Source organism: Pygoscelis adeliae, unplaced genomic scaffold (genome assembly GCF_000699105.1).
Source record: "Pygoscelis adeliae isolate BGI_AS28 unplaced genomic scaffold, ASM69910v1 Scaffold380, whole genome shotgun sequence".
Classification (NCBI taxonomy): domain Eukaryota; kingdom Metazoa; phylum Chordata; class Aves; order Sphenisciformes; family Spheniscidae; genus Pygoscelis; species Pygoscelis adeliae.
The window spans coordinates 194,681-219,728 of record NW_008823912.1 but is presented as its reverse complement, the minus strand read 5'-3'; the positions used below and the strand labels follow the sequence as shown (position 1 = coordinate 219,728).

The window sequence follows — 25,048 nt, the reverse complement described above, 5'->3', positions numbered from 1 at the left end:
ATATATAGCCATAATGTTGATGAGGAGATATTAAGATTTTTCAGTGTCACAGCTTCTTCCTGTTACAGGGATGACTTCATTAGACACTGCACACCAACAAATCGATAGCTAGTATTGATCACTAGATGAAATAAAAAAAATAAAACTAAATCAAGTAGTAACAGCAATACTAAATAGCTTTGCATTATTTAATCCCTACAACATCTTTATCAACACATTAAGTGTTACTACTATCCATTGTTAACTATTAAAATAAAAACCTGAGACAGTTAGGAGAATTCATATGCCTGAAATCCAGACCTTTGTAGAAGATCTCAAAAATATTAAAAATCTAGGTCTTTATAGAAAAAAAACGTACATCTTGAATAGTTAGTGCTGCCTCTGGAAATAAAACAGATTCTCACCTTTCAATGATACAGAGAATAAGCAAATCTGCTTAATGGTGTCTGGTCATGCATTTTCTGCAATCTGGGATGCAGTGCTTTAGAAATTGTCAGATCTCAATTGCATCTCAATTGTCAGATGCATAGACATACAGATCTCTTCCGAATGGAGTTTTTCCATGGCTTATGGTGGGGAGATATAATCTTGTTAGACTTTGGAAATGTTAGGTCTACTACTGAGTTAAATTTTTGTCAGGTAAATATTGCATGAATTTAACACTATGAATTTATCTCACCTTCACCAAACTCTTCACATACAATAAAAAAAATCTTAGGAATTTGCTGTATTGTTGTTTTGAAATTTTTGAAATAATGTTTTTATATTTATTCAAAATTAGTATTCCTTCCAAAAATATGTTTCTTTTTCACTTTTTAGAAGTTGGACCTATTTATATCTTTTCACATACTAGGGCAAATGTTTTGAATATTTTTATTTGATGTAAATTTAGAAATGCCTTCTCTATTAGCAGTAATAAATTGAAAATCTCTTACTTACACGGCTACTTTTCATTAGTATTGAAAACCTCTTTACCATTTATACACAGTGGGGATGAGGCTCTAATTCTATTCCAGGGCTGATAAGAATTGTTATTTGTGGTTAGCATTGTCTTTGATAATTTGATTGTACAGTTATTATAGAAGCACTCTTTTTTAAAATAGCCACTTTGTATTTTAAAAGAAAGCAATTTTAAAAGAAAGCAATTAATTTTGGACTAATTACTCTTCAAGTAAACAGCTAAATTTAACAAGACATTAAATGTTAGTTGTATTCTACCCAATGTTGGAATATTTTTGCGAGGAATGGGATCATCATGGAAATCAGTGATCAATCACCAATTGTATGTAGTATTCCTAGTAAAAATTATTTTTGGAAGGTCCAGCCACAGTTCTATAGAATAAGAAGTGGGGATGGAATAAAGTTAGCATACTTCGTCCAGTGAGGTGTTGTTGTTTTTTTAATATATTGAAAAAAATGTGGTACCACTTTAATGCCACTGTTCAACCTTCAGTAGATCAAGATCTCCACAGTTCTTTATTTTTCCTATTTAAAATATACCTTACCCTTGAATGGGGGAAAAAACCCTGAACCAAACCCTACCTTTTTTTAATTTGTGGACTAATGTATCAGGAATTTAAGGAATTTAACATAATTATATCAAAATATGGAAGTAGACATTGCAAAATGAGAAAAATCCTGGAAGTCTTCTAAATGACTGCAAATTCTTGAGAGCTTCGTTGTTTGCAGGAAGTAGAAAATAGTCCTTAGCTTTTTAGTCTTCAGTCATTTTTATCATGCATACAATATGTGATGGTGTGGCAAAAAAATCCGGATCTAGTTACTCTGATCAACCTAGCTTTAAGGTTTCCTTATGAATTAGAAAATATGCTGTAACTCTGAAAAGGATGTATAAAGGATTTAGATAGCCTACTTCCCTCTTATGTTTGAATATAACCTTGAAGCATTTCTTGAATTATCACTGCCAGAAATAACCAACACATACGTTGTCAGTGATAGTATTTGATTGACAAGGTATTGGCAGTGTATATACAATAAATGTGAGGAAGCTTTCTTCTAAGTAAGAGAGCAGGATGGCTGAGCAGATATCTATCCATTTCTTTATCTAAAAATTATATCATGATTGACAACTGGTTTCTTCAGAATGCTCATGAATTTACTTCAGTGGTAAAAGCTCATTACTGCCTTGTTAGTGGAATATGCTACCAATTCTTCAGGTCCACATGGATATTCTTGTGCAGATAAATTCATTTTTCATGAATGTACATTTTCCAAGCCTGAACAAACAATACATCTACATTCACAGAGTCATCATTTTGCCAAAACAGCTTTATTAAGTTTTAGCTAAACTGATGTTAGGCAATCAGGAAACAAGAAGAAATAACTAATATGCCAGTATCTCTGACTGTTGGCAGAATTCCACTCATGTCTATAAAACTCTAGAAATTCATACTGCATTGTATCTCCCAGACAAACTGTTTGACTCCCTGTTTTCAAGCGTTTTTTTCCATAGACATAACTCTCCATAACAATTACTCACATTACTTTTGGCTGTTATCTTTTTTTGTGAAAGTTATCAATTAATTTTCCATTCATGAACATGAGCTGTTCTGGTATACCACTAAAAACATTCCTCGGAAAGAGGAATTCTCTTTCTGCATGGAGGAACGGCGGTATGGCATTGTGTACATGTTGAATGAGGACACAGAGTAAATTAATCCTATAGGGCATACTCAACTTAAAACAGTTCAGTAATTGTTCATTTCTTATGTAAAATAAACACAAAAATGTAAAATAACTGCAGTTTTCAACTGAAAGCTACCAAAAGACAATAAATTTAATTAAAAATCCTATTTTCTTCAGCTAACCTTATTTCCCAGAATGACTTTGATAATGACTAGAAAGTAAGTGAAATGGGATTGATAGCTCGTCTCCTCTTTGTTGTAATCATTTCCTAGTAGTTTTCTTTTTTAATCTTTTATCTCTCTTCAGTCTTTATTCTGCATGTCAAAATCTAGTCACTTTCAGGATTATATGCTTCATACACTCCAAAATACGCTTCAGTGAAATAAATATTGCTGATTTCATCTAAACTGTATACCAGCTTAAATTCTTCATCCTATGAGGTAAAGAGGTTTGAGAGAGAGAGAGAGAGAGGTTAGAGCAGAAGGTCACAGTAGACTACTTATGGCAACTTCTAGCCTTTACAGAACAGTATATTATCAAATGAAATCATGTAGACTTCTGGCTTGTTTTACTCTTGGAAGAAGAAAGATTCAAGGGCAGAGTTTACTGTCTCAGCTTCTTTCACAAATTATATCCACTTATTCTTAGGTATCTTAAAAAGTGACTTTATAAATTAAAGTTGGTAATGCTATAACTTCTCCACTTATTTCTTCCCTGTTCCTGAGTAAAAAAAAAAAAAAAAAAAAAACTTAAAAAGGCAGAAGGTAGCTGGATTTTCCTGCACTTTGTCTATCCACATCTGTTGTTTCAATAGAGAATACATGCCTGTAATTTTCTGCTTTGGCTATGACTGTTCTGAACTGTGTGACTGCTACATAAGAGAGGAGAAGGATGAATTTTCTATGAAGACTGAGGATATGGTATGGTTTCTGTGATGGAATTCAGGACTTCGGAGTCTTGATCTACTGTTCCGCAGATTACAAGTCATCTTCTTTCTATGAAATAAGTACTACTTACGAGTTCTAAGGTATAAAACATATCAGAACTGGGAAGTGCTTGTCCAAGAGGCTCATGTTAAAGATAAAGTTTTTGGCATGCAGTTTAAGTTGATGAAATTTGTTGTGACACGTGTGTGTTTATTTGCACACATACAAATAAATACACACGGCACTGCAAATTGTGCCTTGACAACCACTGTGCTATTTTAAACAATAAAAAGCCTAAAATTTCAAGTGGATTTCAGATACTGAATCAAATATTCTGTCACCGTATTGTTACTCCTCTGTAGCAACCTGTGTGGAGTAGGAAGTATTGTGTTTAAAGACAAAGTCGACATTTTTTCTTGAAGAATCACTTTAAGTTAATGCAGTGATTCCATGTGAAGGCATCCCTGCATATAGTTATATACATGCATGTAACTAAATGTGTAGGATAGGTTGTTGATAGGTATAGATTAAAGAATAGCAATCCTCCATAAATTATTTACAAGGCTTTCTCACAATCAGCAGCATGACAGAGGGGTTACCTGCGTGTTATCCAGCTACCGTGAAAACACAGCAGAAAACGAACAGATATATGCTAGTTTAAAACATTTGTCTAATATATCACTGTGTAGCAGCTCTCCGAACACTGCTCCCAGCAAGCTGGCTCTCTGCACAGTATGAGTACAGTCACTCAGATAGAGGCATGGTGCAAGCTTCTGTCTTTGGAAGCCTAAATTAAATCAGCCCTCGAAGAGTTTTGATGTTACAGAGCCAGCAGAACAGGAAATGGTTGTTCTCTGAAACAGAGTTATGTGACCTGATGCTTCTTACGTTATAAACCGATTCAAATGTTATTCCTCCACGGTTAAAGTATAGCATTTTGTTTAGCTGCTCTTGTGCCTCCTTTGTGCCTCTCTGGGGAGGTGCCTGGGGTTTCCTTTCTCTGCTGTGCGTCTTGAGGTGTCTGTCAGCCGTACCACACAAAAGCTAAAGGCATGAACAAGAGCCACAGGAGAAATTGTGGGAGAGTCCAGGAAGGCTAAAAGCATTCACAGGTGAATAGGTGATTTACTCATTCCTGTGTCCAAAATGCAAGCTGCCCTTTGGCAAAACCCAAGCCTGTGCTTATCTAAGACTTAAGGCTTAAAATAGGTACTTTTCCTCTGTGGCTGTAAGGAAATTAGGTGTCTCATTCATGCTGGAGAGCTTCGGCTAGATTTAACTCTGGCTGTTGGAAAGACTTACTCAGGATTATGGCACAGCTCTGGAAACTACTGCTATTGTTTTGGTTGGAGATTTATGAGATAAACTTGGGGGCGGGGGGGGAAATATTTTTTTTATACATACATGCTAGTGTGGATGATGCCAGATCTGAAAGAAGGAGGTGAACAGCTGAACAGTGTCAGGGTGCAAGCTGTGCAATAGCAAGGTGCAAAGTCAATGCTATTATAGGAGGCCAATACCCCGCCCCCCATTACCTGCATGTGTGAATAGAAACAACAGACAAGCATATAGCAAGCTTTACATCTTGCTTTCTTTTTAAAAAAAAGTCATTGCAATAAATGGCTAAGCAGTTATGTTCTGATATGTAAAAGCTGTGTGGCGTTGCTTATGTTTTGCTGATGCATTTTGGTCATACATTTATTTCAAGATGTCCTATCTGTATTTCTCTTCCAGGTTCAGGTCCTTCGCAACGCAGGGGAAGAAGTGACCCTAACTGTGTCCTTTCTGAAAAGAGCACCTGCTTTTCTCAAACTGCCACTGAATGAAGATTGTGCATGTAAGCCTTTATTACTTGGCCAAAAGAAAACTCAATTCAATGCTCATGAATGCTTGCAGCTTCCAAACTTACTGTGCATTGAGGGTGATTGACAGCAGCTTTTTTGGTCAGCATTGCTGCCTGTATATGAGCTGCTCGTATTGCCAGGTCTCATAGTAACATTCACCTCAAGCAAAAAATTGCTATCTTTGCTTGGAAAACAGATCACCAGGTATTTGGCTTTTATGAATCAGCAAAGTTGCAGGTAAAACAGTGGAATTACATTAGTTTACGGTAGCTCACATCCTGATGCAGAGTATTTAAAAGCAGTTTTTCAGGCAGCATCAGATAATATTTTAGTCTGAAAGAGTTGTGTCTTGTAAATGTGAAAACGAGATTGTGTGTGTATATTTACAGGGCTTAACATTAGCATTTAAAATTCAGAGGCTTTGGTGGAGGTGTCTGTCTACCTAAAAATAAATTACCCTGGGACGATTAGTATTTTGTTTAAGTCCAACCGAGTTTTAGTCAACTAGTCCCATGAGAGACAAATGGAAACAGCTGTCTTCCTTTAATTATATTAAATTGTAAGTGTGGGTGAATAATTATAGACAGTTGCAGCATATCTAAGCATATTTATATGTCAGCCTGTGGCTTTTGTCACCGCTGCTTTCCTTCTGCATCTTGCTCCTAAGAGGGTAGAATTTTTAAGCAAAAAAATAATAAATATTTGATTTCAATACTTTTAGCCTTTGATTTTAAGTTAGTAGGAATTAAGTCAACTAAATTATGAAATAATACTTTATACGATCATTTGTTGAAATACTGTCTTTATCTTTCGCCTAGGTATTAAATTTTAGTGAGACAAGAAAAAATTTAGAACACCATATTCTTAAATAAAAATGTATCCCAGTACATTTGTCCCTTTTATGAAAGGTTGTGGTACCACAGAGTATGCCGAGTAACGCACACAAACATGCATTTACATTGATCATATCATCTTACTTTTGAGGGGTAGCACTGTAATTTCCTAAACTGTTACAAGAACAGTTAGAACTGTAAACTTCAGTGAGAGTAACAAAAACATTATCTGACTAGTTCCTTCAAGTGAAAACCAAGCGAGGAGGTACACACTTTTATTATCAAATTTGCAAAACGCTTTGTTGTTTTTTTTTTCTTACTAAACAGATTATTAACTCTTTTAAGCAAAGCACCAAGAGAAAGATTCTTGAGCCTCCACTCAGCTTAAAAAGGCACTCCGCTCAAACCAGAAGGCAGATACTGGCCGAATGGAGAAAGTAAATGAATGTTAGATATGACAAAACTAGTGGGGGGAGGGGAATACATAGATACATACATACACAAATTTGAATGATAGCATTATAGATTAATGAAGATTTTTTGGTGTATTCATGTTTGTATTAGGTGCCCCCAGTGACCAAAGCAGTGGCACATCCTCTCCCTTATGTGACAGTGGTTTGCATCTGAACTACCATCCCAACAACACGGTAAGAGCTTATATTTCTTTGATAGAATTACACCAAATAATAATAATACTATAATAGCTAAGTGGAAGTAACTAATAAAGGACAGCAACATGGAAGGAACTCTAACTAACATTGGAGATAGACAGTTCCATAGGGAGCAAAAAGAGTTGCCAGATATTATGGCTGTGAATTAAACTATGACAAATTATACCAGCTGAGATTGTGCCTTGAGAGATGTGATTACTATTTTTATCTGGGCAATAGGGATTTTGCGAGTTTTTTCTTCTAGATTATTTCCACAGCATAGGAATTAAAATTATTAAAATTAAAATATATCTATTTAAAGAAAAGCTAGAAAAAATTTTGAGAATATTTTTCCATTATTTTCATTTCATTTATTATCTAAAACTTTCGACAAGCAATGATTTAGGTGCATGGTTTTGCCTATTTTTAAGGTGAAAGCATTTTACTTCTAGTAACACACTTAAAATTCTTACTGAAGAATGATAGCATTATGGAGCAAACTCTCTTTAGGATGAAATGTTACAAATGTCTGATAAGATTTTTAGTAAAAGATGCCTTTGAAGTGCAGCAAGGGGCTTTTAACAATTTTCTTAGGCAGGAAATGCAAAATTTCCATTATTTTATATAGTTCTAAAGGGGGTTTTGCTGCATATTTGGCTTTGTGATAGGTGAAAATACTCAGATAAAATAAAAAGCACTGAATAAATAAACTAATGCACAGGATAATTATTACAGATATATTAAAAAAAACAGAAAAGTAAGCACTGTCCGGTAGACTTTGCTGTTTTTAATTTCTGGCTTGTTTTATTGTTCTTTCATACTTCACTGGTAAAGGTTTTAAATAAGAGCCCAGAGACTTAAAAGTCAATAGCACAGATTTTAAGCCTGATTATAATCTGGAAAACCTTTAGGATTTATACAGTTTTATGGAGATGGAATTCATAAAAATGGGATAAAAACAATAAAATTGGTGTCTTAATGCAGGTCAAATAATAATAAAATATATATAGATATATATAAAATAGTGCAACAACATCAGAAGCAGACTTATCTCAACAGTCTATATATGTATGCATGTAGAAAGGCTATTGGAGCAGATCCTAAACTTATTTTGCTAGTCACTTCATTTCTAACTTTGCTTTTAGGATAAAAACCATGCTTCCATTTGTGAATCCTATTTCTGCAGATGTCAAAACTGATCTAAGTTAGCTATTATTTGAACTGATAATAATTTACTGAAACCAAGTCTTTTTCTCTCAGTTTAAATAATATAATCAGGCATCATGAGTCTATAAGTCACCCTAAATTAAATTCTTCTGCTGAAGACCAGGGTGGGGTTCTTATCTCAGATGTCCTCTTGTAATGGGAATGGAATGTTTCATAAAACCAAATGAGACCTCTGTATGAATTCCTAAGTTATGTACTGCTCATGTCACAGTCCTTCCTTTTTTTCAGAATATTCTGTAGAATGCATTATGACTTATGGCCATAGTCCATTTCTTAATTTATAGCCTTGGTGATGCACATGAAGGAGACTTCTGACTCAGAATTTGGAGTAGATAGGACTGGTTTTGGTCTTTTGTTAACAATTCAGAGTTATGCAGGCTAAAGGTAGGGTTAACATTTCTGTTGCAGCCAGATCTAGGCCTACAGTTTGCATCTAAACTTTTTGCTGCATTTCAGCTTTTTCCTCAAGTTTAATCACAGCTGAAAAAAGATTCCTGAAAGCAGACAGAAAACATTAAAAATTCAAGAGGATGTTCAAAACAACACCCTAGCTTAGTCTTCCTAGCCAATCATTGGTTTATTTAGATTGAATCTATGGAATGTTTCAGCAGAGATTCAATGTTTAAATAAGTGAATATACTTACGAAAAGCCTGCTGTTCAGCTAAATTGATGTTCATAGTGATCTTTTATTTTATATACACAAAAGATATATGAACATATTTGAAAAAGTAAAGTTCAAGTTGGTAAAGGTTTACAATTCTATAGATCTTACACAAAAATCACACTAGAAAAATATAAGGTGTACTTAACTTTTGTAATATTTATTTTATAGAAGGTACAGGAAAGAAAAAATATGAAGTCTGAGATTAAAAACCTGTTAATTATGCAGGATCGGCAGGTACAATTTTACTGATATACTAAAAGTACTACATACATTTCAGTAAGAATCATGCTTCTTCATAAAAATAACATCATCACTAGTGCTGTTTTGTAAAGCATTTTATAAGGAAAGGGAGAGGTGTTGGATTTTTAAAAATCAATGTTGATCATTTCACTTTTTATAAGCATTTCTCATTCAAATCTATATTCTGTAAAAATACTGGTGAAATTAGATTGTAGATATTTAAATACTCATTCTTTGTAGATATGATCATGGACATGATAAAGTTCAATTTTCATATAAGTAATACCTTGTGTAAATAGGTAAAATTAAAATATTCATCATAAGCATAAAGTTTTGACTAAACAATTTTCATCACATGTTAAATCCCATTCACAATTACCAGAGGTGATGTCATTAGTATAGACATGTATGTAAATGTGTACAAGACCACAGGAAACAACTGAATTATGATTGTATAGTGAATGATTTAGACGTCACCTTTATTCAGGGTACAGGTATAAAACTAGTAGCTGATGATGTGATACATAGTAAATATTCACTTCTATTCATGACTAGTCATTTCAAAAAAAGGACACAATCTGTTTTCCCTAGGTTTTTAGAATACTGTTCTTCACACTTCCTCTAAGCATATTGATGTTGAGGTTTATATAGATTTGTTTTATTTGTGAGAAAAAGTTCAGAATCTCTCCAGTGCTAGCTAAAACCTATGCCAAATGATTTGGGGAAAGTGGAACACAATGCCAAATGAAATATAAAGTCTTTGAAGTCTATCTCTTTCTTTCCAAATCTGCTGAGTACTTATAATGAAGCCCAAAACTGAGAAGGACCTTTTAATGTTTTTCAGGATACATTATCATGTTCTTCATGGCCAGCATCCCCAGGACTTAGGTGGGAAAAAAGGTGGTGTGATCTCCAATTAATTCCACTTCTTCATTCACGGTTTTCCCAGTACCTTCCAGGATCAGATTTGTGCAGGTAAAGAAGTTCAGAAAGTTGAAACTTGACTTCTTGGTTGACAGATACAAGCCTTAGGGGGTTGCCTTATTAGAGGAATGGCATTATTAGTTGCATTGCAGCTGTCAGAGACATGAAACATAGGAGCTTTCGTAAAGGTCTGTCTAGGTCCACCTCAGCCCATACTCTGCTCTGACATCAGCTGGGACCAGGTATGTGGGGAAGACGTGTGATCTTCCCACTTGCACCTAGTGGTCAGCATGTTTCTCAGTCTGAGATTGCACGTAGGTCATCATATTTAATAACTGCTAATGATCCTGTCCTCAAAAACTTCTAAGTTGCTTTTTTTATACCTTTGGTTTTTGCAATGCACTGTGGCATTGAGCCCTGCAATGTAATTATGTTTTTTAAACGTACTTCCTTTTGTTTGTGTTAAATCTCTCACCTGATAACTTCATTGGGTGAAATAATCTTGTTGTTCGGGAGCAGCAAGGGCTGGCTGCCCCATGGGGAATGTGAGCCAAGAGTGGAGGGTGGCAGCGGGTCTGGATGAGGCAGTGTCCACACAGACAAAGGTCCCGTCCAACTGCCCCCAGTGGAGGAGCAGAACAGGCCTAGGAATGGTCTTCAGATGAGTCCGTCACGGTGAGGTGGGGCTCAGGTCAGTCTGGGAAGTAAGCCCACAGGTCGGGTCTGGATCAGTGGGATACATGTCCAGGCACAGGCATAGCTGCAGCCAAACTCAGGCGAGGACCAAGGGTGATGGCCTGAGCTGATATGCAGGTCCCAAGCGAAAGGAGTGACAGGCACCCCACTCAAGCTCTTTCACAACAGCCTGATCCCACTTCCCACAGCCACGCCATGGCAGAGCTGGCATCATGCACAGGCAGCTGGGCACCCAGGAGGGGGAAGAGGGTGGACTCTGGGCCCTGACCCTTGTATCAAGGGAAACGTTAAATAAGCAGTCTTGATTTACGTTTTTATAACTTCGGATGACTGTCTTCTGTTTTCCAGTTTGAAGGATCTCTATTGTTATCTCCTGCTAGGGAATCCTTCCATAGCTCTGATTATCCTTGTTATTCTCTCTGTTTTTTTGTAATTCTAATATATCTTCTATGAGACAAGGTGATCAGAACTGCAAGGAGGATCCTTCTTGACATATTAAGACATAATGATGTTTTCCATTTTTTCCTCTGCTCTTATCTAATACTTCGTAATAACCTATTACTTTTTGACTGTCACAGAGCACTAAGGTGATGGTTTTCAGAGAATTATTTGTAGTAACCTTTACGTTTCTTTCCTCAGCGTTTATAGCTACAGAAACGTTCTTTGCTGTTTACATATAGCTAAGGTCATTTTTTCCTGTATGTGTTACTTTGCATTTATTAATATAGAATTTCATTGACATTTTGTCTCCCAATCACTGGGGAAGCTGTCCAAAGCTCATAGTCAGGTTTAAATTTATTGTATCATATAGACCTACAACTTGTCATTGTTTAAATTAATATTATCCTAGTAAATAAGAAGAAATGAGAAAGGAAGACAATATTCTGGAATGATTACTGTTTTTCAAGTGTTATGCATCTAAATAGAAAAGAAAGTAGCTACAAAATCAGCAAGGCATAGTATATAAATAAGATCATGCTTGTTAAAGTTTTAAATACCTAGGTATCATCTAATTTATCATCTGTATATATACGAATGAAGTTCTAATAGTAAAAATTTGTGAGTTCCAGAATGTAGGTCATTAACCAAGGACAGCTGTCTACAGTTATAGAACATGTTTCTCCATTATTTCTTCTTCTAACGCATCAGAAACATTAACTCTTGAAATAAGCACAGAGGACTTATCATTTGTGAGGCTGTGAGGCCTTACTAATTGAAATAAACTCTGGCTTTCCCACGTAGCCTTCATGTCTGCCAGCTTAGATGTGTGAGTCTGGGAAGAATAGTGTGTTATGCTATACCCAGACGGCTCAGCAGGCATTAGTGGTTTAAAATTTCCCATTCCTCCACTCATGCACATGTAAAATTACCTAATTAATACAGAAAAGCTTCATTAATATTTCTGGAAAGACTATTTTGTGAAAGAACCATCCCAGTATCTTTTCTCTGTTGTTACGCTCACCCTTCCAGTGTTTCTATGGGTCCTACAGTCAACTGATACCATCTGCCCCCAGGGGTGGTTTTATGATCTCCCCCAGAAACTAGGGGAAGAGGAGTGTTCTTCGACCTCAGTTTGGGGTTTGCGTGGGGTGAATTTTATTGTATCTTACCACAGCCTGCTTCCTTCTCATTGGTTCTCAGCAAACATCTGAAAGTTGCACAAAACCCTCCCATGGCCTCAATTAATTATGGGGGCTGTTGTTTCTTAGAAGTACATTACCTAGGTGTGCCAGCCATTTTCCTATTCACAGAGCTGAAAATAAAGCAGGTTAGGCAATAGTTGTTTCCCCACTAGATAATTGTGAAGCTAAAAACAGCCTGCCACTTTTGACTGGTAATAGCAAAATCATATTTACTTGGCTGCATGATCCTTGTTTTATTGAGGAACAATGGCTGGCCCAGGGAGTCAAGGTGTAAACCAAAGGCTACAATACGAATGAAGTTCTAATAGTAAAAATTTGTGAGTTCCAGAATGTAGGTCATTAACCAAGGACAGCTGTCTACAGTTATAGAACATGTTTCTCCATTATTTCTTCTTCTAACGCATCAGAAACATTAACTCTTGAAATAAGCACAGAGGACTTATCATTTGTGAGGCTGTGAGGCCTTACTAATTGAAATAAACTCTGGCTTTCCCACGTAGCCTTCATGTCTGCCAGCTTAGATGTGTGAGTCTGGGAAGAATAGTGTGTTATGCTATACCCAGACGGCTCAGCAGGCATTAGTGGTTTAAAATTTCCCATTCCTCCACTCATGCACATGTAAAATTACCTAATTAATACAGAAAAGCTTCATTAATGTTTCTGGAAAGACTATTTTGTGAAAGAACCATCCCAGTATCTTTTCTCTGTTGTTACACTCACCCTTCCAGTGTTTCTATGGGTCCTACAGTCAACTGATACCATCTGCCCCCAGGGGTGGTTTTATGATCTCCCCCAGAAACTAGGGGAAGAGGAGTGTTCTTCGACCTCAGTTTGGGGTTTGCGTGGGGTGAATTTTATTGTATCTTACCACAGCCTGCTTCCTTCTCATTGGTTCTCAGCAAACATCTGAAAGTTGCACAAAACCCTCCCATGGCCTCAATTAATTATGGGGGCTGTTGTTTCTTAGAAGTACATTACCTAGGTGTGCCAGCCATTTTCCTATTCACAGAGCTGAAAATAAAGCAGGTTAGGCAATAGTTGTTTCCCCACTAGATAATTGTGAAGCTAAAAACAGCCTGCCACTTTTGACTGGTAATAGCAAAATCATATTTACTTGGCTGCATGATCCTTGTTTTATTGAGGAACAATGGCTGGCCCAGGGAGTCAAGGTGTAAACCAAAGGCTACAATGGCTTATTAGCTGAACTGAAAGGGAACAGGATATAGTCACCACAGAGGCAGGAGGATTTTTTATTAAATTCTGTGAAAACCTTCAGCTCAATGTTTAACAATGGTTGAAATAGAAATAATTAAAAGCATGAAGAATAAAGGGCCCAAAATCATAACAGTCAATTCTGAGATCTGTTCTGCTGTATGCTTCAGATAACATTGAATTGAATAGAACTACTCACATGGAAAATTAGGACATATTCAACTATTCATAGATCTAGGGTTTTAAAATTCAGTCTTCTGCATCAATAAAACACAACTTTAAAGTGCACATTATAGAACCTGTACATTACAGAGAAAGATTTTTAGGTAGCAATGATATTCCTGAGATTTGAATTTCCAGAAAATAAATTTAAAAGTATATTCATACAAAACATAATATCTGAATTCATACTCAAACCTTGAATAACTACTCTGATAATTTTCTCCTTGTGTCCTTCTATGCTGTCTAACATGAGGAAGTAAGAGTACTTAAAGGAAAAAAAAAATGCAGTATAAATATGAGAGAGGAAGTGGGTTTTTCTTCAAAAAAGCATAGAAGCAACATTTTATGTTGCTAGCAAGACAGTTTATAAGTCTTTTAAATTAATGTAAACATTTTAAAATGCAACTCCCTCTCAAAAATTTTTGTGAGAGAAAGGTAGATAATTTTTAAGAGTTTTTTTAAAAAAACTGCTATAAAGAGCAACATTAAGGAAAGGATATTGAAAATAATATAAGAAAGCAACATGAAATGGAATTTAATTAATTACACTTTCTGTAGCTAATATTTACAAGGCTGTTTTCACTATATAAAGCCTAATAACTTTTTATGTTTCAGAGTTTGAAAAGACTGGCACAGAAATACATCATATTGTTGCATACACCATTATGCCTCATAATCGTATTCTAGCTTTTCTAGTAGGATGCTTGAGACGCGTGAATTCCAGAGGGAATTCATATAAAATTCCAGAGGGCATTCAGGTTAATTTTGGAAAGCTTATTAATTTCAAATATAACTCGAGTTCCAGAAGGCACAGAACCTCAGATGTGTAGTTGAATAACAATTCATCTGATCTTAACTTTTTTGCTGTATTATAAAGTGATTGATCTACTGTTTGTTCTACTTAATACAAAACACTTATTTAATACCTTATTTTTTCAGGTTTGTGTGGTAGTATGGACTTTGGTTGGTAGACTAATTCAAGAAAATATTATAACAAGAATCTAAGGCTAAGGGTATCTACTGCCTAGACCACATTCAGAAGTAATTTATTAGGTAGCCATGCATCTTATAGTCTGTGCTTATTGATACTTGGGCAAGAACATTCTGGATGAATGGTTTTGTATGTGCACAGATAAAATACCTAGGACCAGTAGGAAGAGTCTGATGTCTCTAATGCATCAGATTCACTATGGTTGTAGTGTAAGGGAAGTTTGTGCATCAGGATTGAATCTGGAACATACTGGGTTTTCTTTGCTTGTGCAGGTTAGTGTCACACGTTAATAGATTCCTTGGATTCCTACTTTGGTTTACGATAGACTGAGTATAAAGAAGGGGAGTCCTGAAAATAATGCTATTTTTCCTGAAAGAGATAACCAACAAATTTGCCTGCTTATGCTCTTTATGTAAGGACTTATTTAAAATTTTATTCTGGAATAATTTACTATTTACATTTATAGCCATTTAAAATAAAGGATATAGTAAACAAATGCTAGCTACATTACCTGAAGATGCTTTAAATAAATCTTCCTCAAAAACTTTACCTGAATTATTGTGAAAATGAGTCATTGAAAGAAGTAGCTCTCAGTTTGTTCCTTTGGATTTTAAGGAAAAATCACTACCCATCTGAAAAGGCAACTAAACTGCTAAGTTAGCAGATGGATTTAGATAAACCACTGGTCTCTGCATGATCATGTTAGGATATATAAGCCTTAACCTCCTGTAAGAGCTAATTCTCATGACGGGACTCTCAAAGCAAAGGCATGGCTCTAATTCATTTTTAATGCTTCTCCTGACTGAAGGAAAAGCCTGTACTTGACACAGATGCAACAAAGACCTTTATGGTAGAGAGAGATATTAGCTCTACATTCTGCAAAACTGGAATATAATTTCAAGAGGTAAAAAAAAAAAAACACCTTTGCAGAATGGTTATCTGTCTTGAGATGTCAGAAACTGTCATCAGTGACACTCAGTTTTACACTGAAGATAACACTCACTTTGCCTGAGCCATTCTCAAAGAATCTGAATAATGTACTTATTTTTAAACCATGAATTGAACATTAACAGATGGGTTTGTAGCAGAACGCCAGCAGTGGAACTTGGTGTTCTGTATGTTTAGTAATCTCTTACTCTGGGATATGGATTAATATTGAGGTTTTTTGGTTCTGAAGCCAGAGATCTGTGAGCCTTCCAAAGGCTGTTAGCCAAGAAGGCTATTACTGAAGACATTAGGCTTGCTACTGCTTTAGCATCTGAAAGTTTTCTCTTGTTCTATAATTGCTCAGTACTCAGCTGTGGAAAGTCAGTCTATAATGCATGACAGATTATTGTGTAGGTGTCCAGACTGGTGCTGGGACAGAGGCACCCAGGTGGTCACTGCTTTTGTCATTGGATGTCTCTTGGCATTCCAGTGTATTTTGCTAATGATCCTATATTCAGAAATGGAATTGGAAAAATCATTAATGCTACCTGATAAATTTTGAATTCTCCAGCTTTTCTATCAGTGTTTAGAAGAGGATCAAAATTCTATAACTAAGAGCAGCCAACAAGGGGTATCCAGACAGGAATCTTAGTGTATTTAAACAATGTGTTAGAAAAATAAAAGTTATTGAGAAAAAGGTACTGTATTCCACTGCATTTCTCAAATGATTGCCTACAGTGTCCAGTGAACACTTTCCTTCTCTGTGACCTGCAGTATTAAAGTATTTGGTATGCATCAGCTATTTCACATGTTTAGCTTCTGAAGTCACACAGTGTTGGTCAAGGTTCCGTGGAGCTAGTCAATGGAATTTTTTTATAGCTTTATGGAAATTTAATATAGTCTGAGTTGACCTTTTAGCGTGATCTTTTTAATATGTCAGGTATTTATAAAATAGGAAAACCAGCAATTTATCAGTGTTCAGTGGCTGACCTTCATTGTAGTTGAAAGAAAAGCATTTCTACAAGTATCGTTAAGATGATATGCTAGAACAGATGAAATTTTCTTCTGACCTGATCTGTTATGACATGTCTATAGGCAAAATGCGTTCCAAGTAATTGCTGTGGATGGGGTTTGCAGTGGAATAATTCAGTGTCTCTCTGCTGAAGACTGTATTGACTGGCTACAAGCAATAGCAAGTAACATTTCCAACCTCACAAAGCACAATGTAAGTATGGATCCAAGTAAGCCAGAAGGTTTCCCAATCATATTTGATTATAACTGTCATAAAAGCCTAATGGGTTCACACACAGAATTATCTGCATAAACAATGCTTGAGGCTGTCTGAGAGAAGTCAACTTAAGTTTGTCATCAGATCAGACTTTGTGAGAAATCATTGAATGGGAAAATATTCTCCCCTACAGTCATATAGTTCACTTCATCGCTATCAGAGTTATTCACTTCTTAGCAATACCAGCTAGCATTAGAAACAAAGACCAGACACACAGGAGAAAGCCAGGTGTGATGGGTAAGCACATATAAAAGTAAAAAATTCTGTACTTTCTTGATAGTTTGAGAAAGCGCATCTGTTTAAAGACTGGTATAATCAGATCTGAATTAGATATTAGGTCTGTTTAGGTATCATTTAACACAAGGAGAATGGCAAGGTTCTTCTGTGATATAGATACAGATGTTTATTATCATCAAAGATTAAATGCATTTATGCTTCATGCACTGTACTTTTATGATCTGATCTTGTGGGATAGATATCTCTTTTTATTGAAGCAAGAATAAATGTTATGCAAAAGTTTTGCCAAACTACTAGTAAGTTTGATTGAAAGGTCTTCTGGACCTGCCTAGGATGTATTTTGCATTTGATAGATGACATGTAGTTCTTCCTGTAGAAGTCTATATGATGCCTTTACTGTTTTTCCTCAAAATATACAAAACACATGGGTAACTCCATTATTTTGAATTGAGTTATAACAAGGAAGCCCTTAAGGATTTAATTTATATTCTCTCAGATTTCCTTAAACCTGCTTTAGGATCCCAAACCTGCCTCTGAATTTCCTTTTGTTTCAAATACAGGAAACACATTGAAAGAAGTTGTATTTCTTGGAGATTTATATTCAAGATGCAAAACTATGTTCCATCTGGCAGCAATATGTAAAAGTTGTTGTATTATAAAAACGTGACAGACATGAATTCATCCACCATCTGCAAGCTTCCATGCAGTACAAGCCAACTTTATGGCTATTTATTCATCCTTATAATGCTGTATAGAACCTTTCTTGTCTCACTAGGCATCCAGACAAATAAGGATGCTGATTTTTTCTCTTGCCATCTTTAGTTCAGACTATTAATGTTTCTTGCTACCTAAAGTAGTGTATTTGTCTACTTATAACAATAGATAGATGCACCTAAATTTTATCTGATAATGCTTTATGTAGCTCTGATGAGACTATAATTATGGTTGCTTAGTGCAACTTGGCTGTTGGTAATGCACTGTTGTTATATGATATATTTTCAGTGTTTTAAAAATGAGTACAGTTTATAATTCTACACTAGTTTCCATGAAATACAGAAACAATGCATCTGATGTTTTATGAGATGGAAATAGTAAATTACGCAACTATTATGCCAATCTTTGTATTTACTTTATCCCAAAGACATCCTGTAAAGTAACTGTGAGAGTTAGGGCTTAGGCAATTATCCATGAATCTATTTTTAGAACTCCCCTAAATATTCACAGCCCATACGAAGTTATGGAAACCAATGAGATGCTCTTTTCTGTAATATACTTTTCTTTTAAATTGTCAGTTGCCAGAAAGAATTAGTTATTTGACAGCATATGTGATAAGTGAATATAAGAAACATTAGAAACACAGAGGGGAAAAAAACCAAACTGTTGCTTGGAACAACGATTAGATGTGATTAGAGGTCCCTATATTTTCTTTCTTTACAAGATGGTTATTGACATATACATACTGTTGATGTTAGCATTTTTGCTCTGAGAGAGGCATTTACTCACAGTCATTCTCCCTTACTGTGTCGTCCAATACCAAAGAAACAAAGAGAGTATAGGACTTTATTTGAACTTTTGGACAAATTGATTTTTAGTTTCAATTAACTTCTTATTTCTATCTAGGGGTTATGGAAAATAATTTGTTTCATTTAAATACTGTGTAGCTCATAGAATTGTTAACTTACATGCTCTTTCTCACATCTACCTTTTGAAAAAGAAGGAAACAAATGAAGACAAGAAAGACTATAAAAACTAAATTGTTTCTGAAAGCTTTTCCTTTACCAGTGTGTCAAGTTTGGACTTTGTAGATTTGGGTGGGATTTATCTTGCCTAACTTTAGATGTCTTAAAGCAGAATGTCTGAAGAGTGATCCTTATGATTTACTTTCAATATCTATTTTATGATGAGATTATTTCCCTCAGGACGTGTCTTTCTTTCCTTTGACTGGTAAGGGACCCTAGGGTGGTGAGTTCAGACTTTGATACCTAAGGAGATATGAATATCCTGTCACTGCTGTCTTTGAGGGGCCAGAGAGGGTTTTTCTGAATAAATCTGCCAAAGAAATGCCTGGATATTTTGAGAAAAAGCATACTAGTCTCAATTAGAAAATTTGAATTATTTTACTTTTTCACAGACAAGCTGGCTGAAGAAAATCATCTGATGGTTCAAACCCCACAGATGTTTGTGGGAAGAACATGGCTTTCTCTCCCTATGTTCCCATATGTATCTTACAGTTGTGAAATGTGAGTCCCTGGCTCCAAAATCTCATGTTTGAGTCTATAGTTCAGTTAAATTTTTATAAGGATAATGTCAAAATCTCTTCTGTCATGATCTAACATGTCCACATCTGACACAAAGGTGGTGTGACTTAATTGCAGAATCATCTTTGTAGCCAGTACCTACCAAAGAACAAGAAGATATCGAAAAGGCAGGAGTAGAAACAAAACCAAAATATCTTGACATCATCTTTGAAAGTCAGTGTTGCTAACTGAATATACATAATGGAGGCTGGAAGATGGTGTCTACAGGCAAACGCATTTTGCCTGCAGTAGTTAGACTATCAATCATTGTACAGTGTGAGATAAAACTTGTATTATTATGCAGTAAGATAGTTACAGATTTAATGCAGAGAAATAGAAAATTATATTCTGACTATTATAGAAAAGATTAAAAAATATCAGTATGCTGACTGATCTAGTTGACTTCATTTCAAATTTTCATCAAAAGACAAACTTCAGGTATGCACTTTTTTTCTTTGTGTTCACTAAATTAGAACTAGTGTCCTCCAGTGTTTGTAGAATACTGAGAGCAATACCGCTAATTTTCATTTCTTTAGCTCCCCAGAAATCATGGTAAGATTACATATGAGATGAAATATATCACTTTTAAATTACAAAACATGAATTGACTTGTATATTGGTATGCAACCAAAATGCATACTATAGAAATGCATTGTTGAAAGTGACTTAATATCGCACTATAATTGAGATGTGATGAATCCATAAAGATGATTCATTTCTGAAGATAGGTTCCTCTCCAACTTGAGCTGCATCTGTGTTAAAAATTCATCCGTTTTAGCAATAGCCTCAAAAAACAGAGGGGTTATATTAAACCCAAATTTTAGTGTAAGCAATCCTGAAACTGAAGTTCATGTGCTGAAACCTGAATACGTTAAATTGAACCTAGACTTGGGAACTCTAATTCCTCTATGAATTAATGAGGTAGAAAAGGGTTTTACCTCTTTTTGTTGCCAGTTTGGATGGCAGGCCAAAGATGATTAGAAGAGGAACAAGCTGCTGCTTCTACCTTTTCTTACTCATGCTCCAAGTTGGAATTTTCAGTTCTGCTGTTCCAATTCAGCTGTGAACTATTTGCCTTTCCGTGAACTTTTAAACTGTATTAATTTCTGTGGTAATTAATACTGATTTCTATTCTTTGCCTTCTATTTTGTTAAAGGATTTTATGATGACAGTATCCATGCGCTCTGGAAGAGTCTAAGAAAATACTCCAAAATTGTGCGGTCTATAAGGATCTGCCTGTTGCCAATACATGCCTAATTGGTTTAAGAAGAAAACCTAATTTCTTAAACCTAATAAGGTTTAAGAAATTTTTTATGCTGAGGGTGGTGAAACACTGGCACAGGTTGCCCAGAGAGGTGGTGGATGCCCCATCCATGGAAATATTCAAGGTCAGGTTGGACGGGGCTCTGAGCAACCTGATTTAGTTGAAGATGTCCCTGCCCACGGCAGGGGGGTTGCACTAGATGACGTTTAGAGGTCCCTCCCAACCCAAACTATTCTATGATTCTATGATTCTATGGTGCAATTTTCAAGGGACACAAAGGCAAAATTTTTAATGGCTTTAGCAGGGATGAGATTTTACCCAAGATCTTTTTCAAACTTGACTCAATTGAAAATTAATTGTGTCACAATATTCTATTCAAGTGCTGCCAAAAAAAAAAAAAAAAAGACAGAAGCTTTAGGTCTTCATAACAAAAGAATAATATAAAAAATACATTGCAGTTAGCATCTTCTAGGATATAGCTTAATAGAGTCTTTGGGGATTTATTCTCCCAACTCAATATTTGTCACTCTTGCCCATTGCTTTCTCTGTGGCAGGTTTTTATATAGTGAGTGCAATGATACTTCTTTTCTCTTTCCTCTTCCATCATTTCCTTGGGAGACACTGCAGTAATTGCACATTTATGCTTCTTACCTTGACACTAGCACTTGACAGAGAAGAAACAACATGAACTTCATCAGGCAGGAATGACAGGCAACTGAGGTAAGGTTGCCAAGCAGGAGGTGACAAAAAGTTAGTTTTAAGTTTATCTATCTTGAGAATACCTGCAACATCTTGCAAGATTCATTTCACAGTAACTTCACTTTATTCCATCATGGTACATTTTCTGGGTAAAATAACATGTATCTGTGAAATTAATGAGGCACACATATGCTGATGGTGGAAGCATGGCAGTAGCGTGAAATCAGTAAGAGTAAGAGGTCTACAAACTGAGTATGAGTTTGGCACAATGTGTGTGTTTTCCTGAACTTAAGCCTTTATTTTGAACAAAGTTCAAAAGTTCAGCTGAAATTGTGGCTTTAATCATATGCTTAAAATGTAACGCCTAATGAAAGAAACTGCTATTAACTGCTAACTGCTAATTTGCTCCACTTTCACTGGAGAAAAGAGAACAATAATACCTTATCTTTACAATGCTGAAGTTTGGGTAATTGTTTAGGTATTCTGTAAGTCACTAGGTAAAGGAAGAGGGAAAAAAGTACAAAACAGGAGAAAAAAAACCCAGAATAATATTATCTGTTCCGCTTGTGGGAAGAACAAAATATCACAGGACTGCATTCAGTGTTTAGTAAGTTGTTGAAATAAATTAGTAGTACATGTCCCATTTTTCTGGTGGATACTACCACCAGTAAGAACATACTGTGCAATGTTATATTACATGAATAAATCAGTGTCACTCATATGAAGTGAACAGATTTCACATTCCAATTTTTTTAGTTGAAATACCATGGCAGACCATCAGGATGCTCTGATGTTAGTAATTTTGGAGTTTTCAGAGATTTTATGCTCTTAGATGCCCTGTGAATTGTGTATTACAATAATATTTAACTTTTTGGTGGTTACTAAGCTATGCATGTTTGGAGCAAATACAAAAAGATCAACATTAGTATCAAAACTCATACAGTGGTATATTCTGTAGTAGTGCAAAAGACAAATACTGTCTATAATTTAGAAGTTGAAAATCTTGTAAAATGAAGACCAAAACAACAGAAGATTATAGGAAGTCTTCAAAATATTACCAATAGGATAATTTTTACATATATGATTTACTTTTCCCAAGATAGAACTACTCAGATAAATTGGGCATTATCAAATAAATGTATGTTCAACTGTTTTTTAAGCAGTACTAGGCATTCAGGTGTTTACAGAGTTCTGACACTGATTTTTTGTTTCACATCCCATTCTAGACATTGTAAAGGGAAGCCTATAGAGGCAGTCATTCCAATACTGGTATTTAGGTCTCTGTAGGAACATTTAAAACTCAGAACTGGATACGCTTGTAACAAACTGCCTTTTATTTTTCCATATATGGTTCTTTTAAGGCACATAGATCTAAGCGAATAAAAGTAGTCAGTGCAGTATCAAAATTACATAAATCAAGTCTCTCTTATTTTTCCTCCCTTTTTAACATGGGATGTTACCAGCCTGACATTTAAAAATACATCTGTTTCTATGTCACTGTTATTAAGTTTTCCATTTGGCCTTGTATCATATTTACTTTCATTTTGGGCAATTTGCTGCATGTCTTATTTTACTAACTTGTTGCCTGTACCTTGTTGACTGAAGAATTGTGGGATATTTTATATCCTCTTGGGTGTACTGATTTAGCTGCAAAGAAAAGTTAAGTCTTGCCAAACTGCATTGCTGTTGCTCCAGTGTGTTTCATCTGCACTTTTACAATGTATCTGAGTTTAAAGGACAATGTCTAGCATGTGGCAGGTCAGGAAAACTAGTGCAAGAAAAGAATATTTCTTTGAGAAATATTTCTTCCAGAATATTTCTTCCAAAATAAGGGAATCTGGGAAACTTGTAGCAAGAAACTTCTGTCTTCATAGTTGGAGCATTTGTTATGACACATTCTGATCATGGTGACAGCAGTCATCATTAAGACATGCAGTCTTGCAGTCTTGATTTGGAATATACATTGTAAACTTCAGTTAGTCATGATAGCTTTTAAAATGAAGTAAAATTGCTTTTCTGTACCAAACTTCTCCCAAATGTTAAATCTATTAATGCTGTTTTTAATAATGTCTTTCCAGTTTTGCTGTACATAGTATCACAAGTCTTGCAGAGGTCAATAATATCTAAGAAAAATATTACCATCTGTGTTACTATAAATTACCACTATACAGATCTCAAATACAATCTAAGAGAAACAATGTCCTTAGAGACAATAAAATCAAAAGCCCTTCTTTTTAAATATTCTTCAGACAGAAGAACAATTTACCTGTTAAATGTAAGCCTTAAAAAAGAAAGCCACATTATTGCAGAGAGAATATTTTTGGAGTTTTATATATGATGCTGTCACACAGCAAAGAATCCCCGCACTTTATCTGATTAATCTAATTTTGTATGGAGTCAAATTAAATTGTAGCCTTGCACTAGTATTTAAATAAAAGCAAAACATCAGAATATTCACTACGTTCTTTAATCTATGTAGGATTTATATGAAGCTCTAAGACTCTCTTCCTTCATTCCATTATTATTGAAGCCTTAAGTTGACACGCTATAATAAAGATTATAATCTGTTTAGTTACGAGACACTTTGGAGGGATGTCATACTTGCTCTCAACATCCCACCCTCGTGAAAGGTAGCAAGGAGACTGTAATTAAGAGAGAAAAAAAAAATCCTCTTCATTGATTTAAAGTGGCAAAGAAACAATGACAAGAATAAAGGAAGTAGGAGCAGTCTGACTGGGAACGCAGGTAAGCCACTTGGGCTTTTGCAGAGAGGTAACGCATGGAAAAAGAAAGTACTTATAATGAGTTGCCCTTTCCTGCCAAAATGCCAAGCTGCCCTTTCAGTAGCAGTTGGAGACTTCCAGCTACTTTAATCTACTTTTTGTTGTGCAGTAAACTGTTCAATATTCCACAATTGGTTTATTTTAAGTGAAAGTGTGTTGAAAGTGGCTGTTGAATCACAAACTGCTGTTGATAAAACAGCAACTGGGCACTGGGAGGCTAGGCAATAATAACCTTTCTTTTTGTATCCCTCCTCTTTGCTGTCTTAAAAAATAACCCAAACATAAATATCATTATTTGTATTTTAAAGCAACGTTAGCTTGTTTTCACATCCCTTTCGTCTTACTCACTTTTAAAATATATTTTTAAAAGGTGGTTACATCAAAAGTTTTGCCTGTCTTCCACAATCAATTAAAAAAAAAAAAGAATTAAAAGAAATTGAAATGCACTCAAACGCCACAAAACACCTCAGGGTATACATTATTAGAAGGCTAATTTGTTGAAAGCACTTTCTCCATTTGGTTGTTTTGCTTCATAAAGTGCCGTAGACATTCAGGTACTGCACAGCTTATATTCGCCTGAGGAAGAGAACGGACTCAGAGGAAGAGGCAGAAGGGTGCGGGAGAAGACAGGAATTTCAGTCATTCCGGGACAGTTTTAAGAGGTTGGGGTAAACAAGCCCAGTTGATGGGGAAATAGGCAAAACAACAAATGACCACTAGGCAGAATGTGCTGCAGAGGAAATGAGCCCCAACTACTTCGGATTTGCCATTTCTCTGCTAACAAAAGGTATTATGAAACTATGACAAGCTTCTTATCTCCTAAAAATACCTCAC

At 35.5% G+C, this 25,048-nt stretch overlaps 1 protein-coding gene across 1 annotated transcript in view; it reads left to right on the top strand.

The window, feature by feature from the left end:
- SNTG1 (syntrophin, gamma 1) overlaps positions 1-25,048 on the top strand; it is a 168,313-nt gene that overhangs the window by 49,956 nt on the left and 93,309 nt on the right. Inside the window, exons 7-10 of the mRNA XM_009335222.1 lie at positions 5,307-5,409; positions 6,814-6,896; positions 9,876-10,006; positions 16,742-16,871. Coding sequence (XP_009333497.1) covers positions 5,307-5,409; positions 6,814-6,896; positions 9,876-10,006; positions 16,742-16,871 — 447 coding nt within the window. The remainder of the gene's footprint in view (positions 1-5,306; positions 5,410-6,813; positions 6,897-9,875; positions 10,007-16,741; positions 16,872-25,048) is intronic.